We start from the raw sequence: 9957 nt of genomic DNA on the forward strand, positions 1-9957 counted from the left end.
ACTTGAAAATAGTCGTTCCGTTACATTTCTCTCCCAGTCAGACAGAGCTTTAAATATTTAGCAAAAAATGATGGTCAGAAGCTGGAAAAAGTATTAGATTCATACTCCTAGAGACTAACAATTGTAATTCTCTGCAAGGAAAGGTTTTTGTACATTTTATTGACTTGGGTTTTTAAATAAAAAAAATACATGCAGCACATTCGGTTTAAAAAAAAAAAACAGTAAAATTTTACTATTTAAAATTTTACTTTGTGTTTCTAATGAAGCACATTGTTGTCAAGTGACAAAATGCTAAATGTTATTTATGGTGGGATAATATTTATAGTTACCGAGTGAGTCAAATAAATGAAAACCTCACTATCTTTAGACAAAATAGCTGCCAGTTCACAAGTTTGATATAAGTAAGACATTCTCTGTGATTTGGCAGCTTACAGGTTTAAATATAAACAGTGACAAACAATTTCATCTCCCTGTGTTGGAGGGCCACAAAATCAGCTCACATTCTGCTGCTGATTTAGTCATTCAGAGGGCTGAGGACAGAGCTGCAAACCTGCACTTTGTCAGGTTGACAGAGAATTAAACAGCAACTCTTGTGAGAAGCCACAAAGTGTCATCAGACATTTGTGTGCTTTATGAAATGTTAAACAGTCGTTAATAACGATCAGTTCACCGATGTAAGAGACATGACTTTGGAAGATGCACAATGCACAGACTGGTTTCTTGTTAAAAATCTGAGTACTGATACGGTAGATATAAATGAAAAAATCTCATCTCCACTGGGAAAGTCATGTGATGTGATGGCTCACGTTTCTTTTCTGCCAAAAGGGGCATTCTTTTTGATTTTTAAGAGAGTGAATGTTACCTGAACAAGTAATCGGTTCATCAGTCTTCTTACTGCCAAAATAACTGAGGAAAAAAGCCAGGATAGCCACTCTTCTCTCTTATTCTGTCCACTCATTCTAGTAAAAAACACAAACATCTGAGGTAAATGTCCATCTTAAAATATATGTGTTGAGACATATAAGCAGGCATGTTTCCCTATCTTTGTTCTGTGTCTGTTCCTGTCTTTCTTTTTGTCCCCATCCTGGGTAACAGGTTGATCCATGGATCTCCTTCAGACATCTGTTATTCCGGATCTTTCCCAGAAACGCTGACAGGTTATGAGTAATGATGATCCTCTTGCCAGGAAACCGGGAGACACAAATCCGTCTCATTTCTCAAGATGGATGGATCATTGGTTCAGGGACTATTTACCGTGGCAATGTAAAAGTTTTACATTTTATATATATATATATATATATATATATATATATATATATATATATATATATATATATATAGCGCCCATGTAAACATAAAATATCTTGCAAACCAGTTGCTTCACTTGCATTTCAGATTTAAATACCTTATTTATTTTTATACTAAAATCAATCCAATATTAAATTTTTTGCTAAGGTTTTTTTTTTTTTTGCAATACAGCGAACTGTCTCTGTAGTCTTATTAGGAAGCAGTCACTTCAGCTGGGCCAGCACTTTTAACAAACCCGAGTGACTAAGAGAAAAACATGGTTTAAAACTGCTTGTTAGGGCTAATTTTAAGCATTTATGGAAAACATTGCATTGAATGTTAATCTTTTTATTGTAGTTGTTAGCTATAGTCACAACAGACTAGAAATAAAATGTGTAAAAGGCTTTAAAATAAATGTGACCTTTACTGCAGTTGAATAATATCAGAAAAAGGTCGCCACTGTTCTTTATCAGTGAGCCTTCATTAAAATCTGCATCATCTTGTGTAGTGGAGTGATAAACACTGGTCCTCATCCAACCTCATTTCCACAGTTACAGATTAAAAGTTTTAATTATTACTCTGACTGTAGACATGGACACATTCACAAAAGTTGGCAGTTTCTTATAAAAACACATTTCTTTCTGGCTTGGCATACACTGTGTGTTTTCTTAGTTATACAGGACGTGTCAAGTGTAAGCTCTTACATTTTTCATAAAAATATTTAAATCCTTTTTAATGAACAAGAACTGCCAGGGATCCCAATAAGTGTGGCACCACAGATTCTGCCTACACTTTTTTGCCCTATCCAGTAAGATATTTGTAGTTTTATTAGTGTCAGCTTTTACTACTTCAACCAAAGATCAACTTACCAGAGATCGAAATAAACACACCGAGAGTGTTATATAATTTTAGCCCTGTTCTCTAAAAAAGTACTTGTGCAAAACTGCACGAATTGTTGCTCTGTTGTTTTTGACTGAAATTACAAGTGTCTTTTATACAATACCTAAAATATATTTCCTACAAAAATTAATCAATTGGAAATACCACAAAAGCAAAAGAAAAAAAAACGCTGTCGACTATGAACAATTTTTTTTTATACCTTCATCTTTGTGTGTTTTCAGTCTGCTTTTTTTAAACTGTGACATCATTTATTGTTCTTTGTAAAGCTATGCTCTAACAACGGTTACTCTTACATTGTGTGTGTGTGTGCGTGTGTGTGTGTGTGCATTGTGAACATGTCTATTCAGAATATAAACACTACAGAGACTTCCTGTCTCAGCACCAAACAGAGGGCTGCTTCAGAATTTGAGGAAGAAAAGTGGGAAGGCAGGGACACTGAGAGAGACCAGAGACTAAAAATGATGCTAAAACAAGAGGGAACAGAGGAAAAGCAGAAAATAGCAGTAAAATGAGTGAGACTCAAATCAAGAATCTAAGGCAGAAGCATATTGGGAATTTTAATTGCTAAGAAGGGATACAGTAAGAGATGACCATGTAAGAAAATAGAAGTTATATTTCTTTATGCTTGATTTTTATGGGGAGATACTTTTTATTGCCTCCTTGCAGGATGAGTCAAAATCCTGATAAGTTGTTTGACTTGATGTCAAATTCAGTCTGAAAGGCTGAGCTATTTAAGACATGATTGGTGTTGAACTGAGAATGGTGCTTCCTTGGACATTGAGGAAGGATTTTTGTGGCTTTCGAGGAAAGGACAACTTTATTAGGACAAAGTTTTGAAGACCCCATTGGTAGTCCGTCGTTTTTAAAAACCTCTGGTAAGTTAACATCAACATGGATGATCTCATTAAGTATGAAAGTTGTATTGTGTTTTTTAACAGGAAATTTACCCAGTGACAAGTTGGATGTTAAATATAAATCACAGAAAGGAAATGTTCAGTTTACCTGAAAGCGTCTTGTTGAAGCAATAATCGGAATACATTAGATCAACGTGAGATTTCTGTGCCACCATCTCACCCTTTGTTTGTCTTCCTCAGTATTTTTCTGTCTCTCAGGCAGTTAGTACAATCATCCAAACAGGACTCCCACACTGCTGGAGTTTATTTGGACAATGTTGTTTTCAATCTGCCTCTAGGCCTTTTGTTTTCCTCTCAGTATCATTTGACAATTACCTACAATTAAGGATGCAATATGTGCAGTATAACCTGATCTATGTAGTTCCAATCAAATTTTTGTTCCCCCCAGGTTCAAAATTACTAACACAAACTCTAAAATGTTCATAGACCACCAGTTGGTTTTGCAAATGCAAACAATAACAAACATTTAAACTTCAGCATTTTTATGTGGTCTTGCTACTATCACAAACTCAGTGAAATTAGATAAATGACCATTTCTGGTTTCATAGATCTTTTATTTATCTGTTTTTGTGATCTCACAACTGTATTCAATTCTCAAAATGGACTATTATTTGTCATTTACTCAGAATTTCCTGTGTTTCACTAATCTTCTTTGAAAGGCCAAAATAATGGAGAGCTGCAAACCTTTTCTTTGCTTGTCACTCATCTCTGTATAGCCTTTGTTTTTTGCAGTTGTTTGCCATTTCTCTGTGTCCCAGGACCTCCTTCCTAAGCTACTCAACTCAGCTGGAAAGTCTAACTGTTTTTCAGACTACCAGGCTCCTGTGGGAACATTCAGTCCTTTAGAAATAAGTTCATACCCTTTCCTGATTTGTGCCTTCCCGCAATGTCATTGTGAAGGGTGGAGAGGTATCCTGACCTTTTTATTGGGTATTTTGCAACAGGTCTGTGCTTCTCTTTAAAAGAACTAGTCAATTATGTTTCTCAGGTTATATATGTAACAGATTGTAGAGCAGACAAAATGTATCTGAAGAGTTTGGTTTAGGCCCCATATAAAATTTAATTGTTGCATCAATATATAATCACATAAATAAAGTCACTACTTATACCATAGCTTATCTACAGCAACTTGAATGAATACTCAAGCCCCTCAAACTTTTTTATGTTCTTAACATAACAATCACAAAGTTCAATATTTTATTTTTTGATATTTTGTGGTAAACCAGCATAAAGTACTTCATAATTGTGTGGACTGTATGGCGAGACTATTTTTTTTTTCACCTATTCTTCCTTACAAAATAACTGACACCAAGTAAGTTTGGAAAAAGAGCGTCTGTGTACATCAGTGTTCAAGTTCACAGATATTAAACTGGATTTAGATCTGAACTCATGAATATGCTTTGATCTAAACTACTTTATCATTCATAACTCTATTTTGAAGAGATACATTCCTGTAGTATGATGCTGACACCACAATGTTCTTCAGCGTCATTTTAAAGAATGTCCATCTTCCTCATGATAACTGTCCCCCCAACATGTCTTTAACAAACTGCAAGCAGCTTTCTTTCGACGATGCTCCTCTTCTCGACATTATAAGATAAAGGCCAGACTTCAGAAGATGTTACTATAAGAGTCCCATTCATTTCCTTCATTGGTGCTAATGTACTGTAGCTGGGCTCGTTTTCGTCCTGATAATGAATCACATTATTCATGGCTCACCCTCAGTTGAGCATATTATTCTCATTAGTCTGAGTAAACCATCAGCTGGTGATATTTTGCTGATTATTGTGTAATGCGAATACAAAAGCTAATCACACTCTGCCCTCTCTTTGATTCGCACGAGCAATTAAACCGCATTAGTCATGCAGGAACACGTGACATGCTGGCCTTCTGGGATTTTGTTATTCTTAGAGAAATTAGAATTAATACAAAATGTTGTGTTTATTTTTCCATGTCATGGCAGATTTTCTGCTAGTATGTCTTTCTATTTGGAATTGATGACTAGAATTTCAGGGATTTTATCATCAAACTGTGAAACTGCTAAATATGTTTATGTTGCATGTTTGTCTTGCTTTAAATAAGCCATCATTATTATTGGTGGATGTTTTATTCTGTACTCTGACTTTATAAAATATTGTCTGACACAATTGGAATCACGGCATAAAAAACAAGTTGAGAAGACGTTTTATGTTGATAGTAAAATTGTTCTGGAAGTTGCACAAGCCACATCAATGACTCTTTCCACTGAATTATTGCAAACTAACAGCTTAGCTAATCAAATTATATCGCACAAATCAGGAAGCTATAAATACCCTGTCAACACAAAAACAATTTCTACTCAATTGCATTTAGTTTATTTCAGCTGTGAGAACCATTTACCATCTTTCCTCAAGGAAAATAAACACACACAGTCCAACTTGAGATTCACAACCCTTACAGAGTTGCAGAGGTAGGTGTTTATGAGTCACTGTAAGTGAGATAAAAACTACACAAATTTAATAATCAGGTTTTTTTTATACGAGTTAAAAATTATACTGTTTGTCTTTCTGATGAGAAAATGGAAATGCACATGCCAATGGCCCATGAGAGAGTATTTCTACTGGCAGTAAATGGTATATTTATTTTATAAATAGCTGCACCAAATAGCTCAGATATTGGTTTTAAAGCGGTTCTGTCAGTGCGGTTGTGCCAACAACAACAAGCATGCTGAGGTCAAACAGAGAGAGGACACGTCAAGGCAGAGGTATGTAGAAAAAGCTATTCCTGCTCTGATCCACATCTTCAGACACTGACTTCAAAATCAAAAGTACTCAAAGCTCGCAAAAGTGGCTTGCAAAAGTATTCAAAGCTCTTGATTTTTTTTTTCTCATTTTTCACATTAAAACTACAAACTTGTTAAATTTGGTTTCTATACGATAGATACAAATTGTGAAGTCGAAGGAAAACCAGACAATGATTACAATGTTTTTACAGATAAAAAAAATTGACAAGAGCGCTGTATATTTGTGTTCAGCCTTACTGAGCCAATACGCAGCAGAATCACCTACAATTGTAAGCCTTATGGGGGTTTAACTCTACCAGCTTTGCACATTAAGATTTATTTTTGTATTTTTTGCAATTTAGCAATAATTAAGTAATGCTGGATACAGAGCAAGTGTGAACCTAAACTTTCAAGACTCCCGGTTGAATTTAGAATCAAAACAAGCAAACAATGCTGTAGGGAACAGTTTCATTGAAAGAGCAACAATTTCAGGATAAAAAATGAGCTTAATTACTTTTGTTGTAAGTGTTTGAAGTTTTTACTGTCATGCTTGAAGATGAGGGGAAAAAGTAACACAACAATGGTGAATAACAACTGAGACTTTGGGTCTATTACTTAGAGGAATATTAGAAAATGATTGAAATTTTATAAAAAGACATGCATGTTGATATTTTAACGTGTGTTTTAATGTGTGTTCTTCTCTCTTACAGTGCCACTTTTTGTCTGAGTTGCCAGTATCTCCATTATCAACTTAACCCTGTCTTTACGCGGTTAATGTGGGTCACCGCCAACATGATGAACTACAATAATACTGAATTCTGCCTTTCTATCAACGCCTCCTTTTCCACCCTGCCTATAACAAACACCCCAGCTAACAGGAGTGACATGGGAGCATATCTTGAAAGACTGGCCCATTTAGATGAAGGACTGTACAATGATTTCTATGGCCTCTGGATTGCACTGATCGTCATAAACTCTGTCATATTCCTGGTAGGTTTTCACAAAGCTTCTTTACTGGCTTGTTTTCATAATGCTTATGAAATCCTCCTTATTTCCACTGCTTTGCAAAAAATTGCACACCTTGAACATTTTCATGTTTTGCCACATTTGCATTCACTTTACATTGGTGTGCAATATAAAATACCTTTAAAATAAACTGAGTTTGCACTTACATATACTGAAAAAGTTCCAGGGTATTTTTCAAGGCGCTGTATCTCCTCCGTTGTTTTTCCAGATGGGCATGGTGCTCAACACAGTTGCACTTTACGTTTTTTGTTACCGTACAAAACAGAAGACCACCTCAGTGATCTACACCATCAACCTGGCAGTGACGGACCTCTTGGTGAATCTATCTCTGCCAACCCGCATCTTGCTCTACTACAGCGGTGGAGCTTGCCTCACCTGCTCCTACATGCACATATTCAGCTACTTTGTAAACATGTACTGCAGCATCTTATTTTTAACCTGCATATGTGTCGACCGTTACCTTGCCATTGTGCAGGTGAGTTATTACCAATCATTTGTCTCAGTAGGTTTTCTAAATATCAGTGCTTCAACCTGGAGATCTTAAATCTAGATGTTTAAATGTCTTGCTTTCCTGTGTCTTTACAGGTTGAAGCTTCACGTCGTTGGAGGAACTCCAGAGTAGCCAAGCTGGTCTGCATTACCGTCTGGCTGTTTGCCATCGTGGTCACATACTCCTTTCTCTCCACTGCATTCCAGCACACAGGCTGCTGCATCTCAAAGCTCCTCTTCCTCACAATCACTGAGTTCTTTTTACCCCTCATCGTCATTGTGGTTTTCACTCTTCGCATTATGTGGGCCCTGACAGACCATCGACTCATGCAGCAGAGCAGGTAAAAGGCAAGCAGAAGAATAGAGAAAATCAGAACTTTTTGCTACCAGTTGACACACATTAACCAAAACAAGTGAAAAATATAAGAGAATGAACTTACTTCTGAAGCTTTGGAAAATCCCTGATTGTATCGACTTCAGCTTATCACATTTCAGATTATGTTTCTAAAGGAAGCGGAGGAGAAGAGCAGTCCAGCTGCTGACTACTGTGCTGATCATCTTCACAGTCTGCTTCACTCCCTTCCACATCAGACAAGTGAGTAAGATATACAGTACAGACCAAAAGTTTGGACACAACTGTGTGTCCAAACTTTTGGTCTGTACTGTACATCCACCCATCCATCTGCCCATCCATCCAATCATCCATCCAATCATCCATCCATTCATTCATTCATTGCCATACATTCATTCTGCTATTTATATTACGTCACTTTTGACAATTTAGCATCAGACCCATTTTTACAGGATACAACAGAGTCAAAATCTTATCCTCTTTCCAAGTTTAATTAGCTGAACTTAAAAACAATCACAAACAACTGGTTATTATTTTCTGAGATTTATTTGTGAACAAATACAAAAAAGCATCAAATTGAGAATTATCTCACTGACTGGTCTGGCGAGTTGAGTTAATTTTGGCAATTCTAACAAAACCTGAAGCATGTTTAGTTAATAAGACAATAAAAAAAATCTGTATTTCTACGGACACCTCCAATTCAACACTACTTACACACCCACTATAATATGGACAAACAGTATGTATCTTTAAATTAAATGTGAAATAATGACAAGATATGGGGCTATAAATACGTTGGAATCTTAAAGTTGGCAACAAAAATGTGTCTGTCTCTGCAACAGGTTGCCTGTGCTTAAAATATGACAGCTTGTGACCAGAGCTGAGTGGATTTGTCTTTTTTTTTATTGTAGGTTTTATTGTATTTCTACCCTGACATGCCCCATCAAGTGATCGTGTACCACTTAACCGTCACTCTAAGTAGCATGAACAGCTGTATGGATCCAGTTGTCTACTGCTTTGTAACAAATAATTTTAAGGTGAGTCTCAAGGTTCTGTCTAGCCACTCTTCCTCATTACTATATCCACCTTGAAATCTGTGCTCTCTGCCACACGTCTATCCTTCCTTTAAATCATGATTTGTTTACCCATCGGTCAATCATTCACTTAGTTAGTCACTAAATTATTTACCACTGTTATTGTCCCCAGGCTACAATGAAACATATTTTCCGTCGTGCCGAGACAGAGCAGACCAGTGGTGACATTGTCAGTATGCAGCACAGCTCCAAGGCCTCTGGGGGAACAGTTAGCGCCATCACCAATAACAGGATCATGATGACCAGGATTCCCAGCATACGACTGAGAGACATTTTGGATAACAATCATACTCAATGAAACTGTGCTAGCAAGAGGTGCTTGGTTTTACATTTGACAGAGATAAATAGTTTCTTAAAACATCTGATCATTAAAAAATGCTTTCCCGTGTAATGACCGTGAATCTTCAGCTCACCACTTATAGTCAAGATATAAGTTTTTAATATGAGCTCTACAGCAAAAAGAAATATATGTGGGTGTGACCAATTATGGGCAATGACAAGAGACAGATTTTGTTTGCAACCAACTTTCATCATGCAGAGCCATCGTCATCACTCTCTTTTCATCTGGTGATGTTGCTTCTCAGAAGACTAATAAAGGACCTTTGTATCATTGCTTGAATGAGTTAAAGGATATACAATGAAGTCTCATTGAAGCTTCTTCAGATATAATAAAATGTATTGACATCATTGCATTTAAAAATAAAAGTGTATTTGCCTTGTAGGCTAATGCTTTTACCATTGCTTCCAAAATAAGTTTTTAAAAAAATCCCTACTCTTGCCCTTACATAGCTATTTAGACAGTAATTGTACAATGAAAATGTCCCTCAATCTTGAATAAGATTTACAGTTTAGCAATAAATTTAGTACATCTGTAACAGTTTAATCTGTTATGCAATTTAATCTGCATAACAGATTAAATTGACATCTGTTATGCAACTGATTTTAAAAATTGTAAAGATGACATGAAAAACTGCTCTTGTGAAAATGGTGACGAATGACATTAAGATAAGTTGCACTCTTTTATGTACTGATCATTAATTTTTAGAGTCCTTAGATTGACTTCCTACAGTAAAGAAATATTGGTCCATACAAAAATATGAAGGACATTTTGTATGGTTTCACAAAACAATTAAA

The 9957-nt window shown here is 36.0% G+C and overlaps 1 protein-coding gene across 1 annotated transcript; it reads left to right on the forward strand.

The window, feature by feature from the left end:
• The first annotated feature begins 1334 nt into the window (after positions 1–1334).
• On the forward strand, positions 1335–9558 carry gpr20 (G protein-coupled receptor 20). Its single transcript, XM_032559650.1, has 6 exons — positions 1335–6852; positions 7097–7363; positions 7474–7718; positions 7888–7972; positions 8641–8766; positions 8936–9558. The coding sequence occupies exons 1-6, from the start codon at positions 6520–6522 to the stop codon at positions 9119–9121; spliced, it is 1242 nt and encodes a 413-aa protein (XP_032415541.1). The 5' UTR covers positions 1335–6519; the 3' UTR covers positions 9122–9558.
• Positions 9559–9957: the final 399 nt, after the last annotated feature.

Source organism: Xiphophorus hellerii, chromosome 3, assembly GCF_003331165.1.
Source record: "Xiphophorus hellerii strain 12219 chromosome 3, Xiphophorus_hellerii-4.1, whole genome shotgun sequence".
Taxonomy (NCBI): Eukaryota; Metazoa; Chordata; class Actinopteri; order Cyprinodontiformes; family Poeciliidae; genus Xiphophorus; species Xiphophorus hellerii.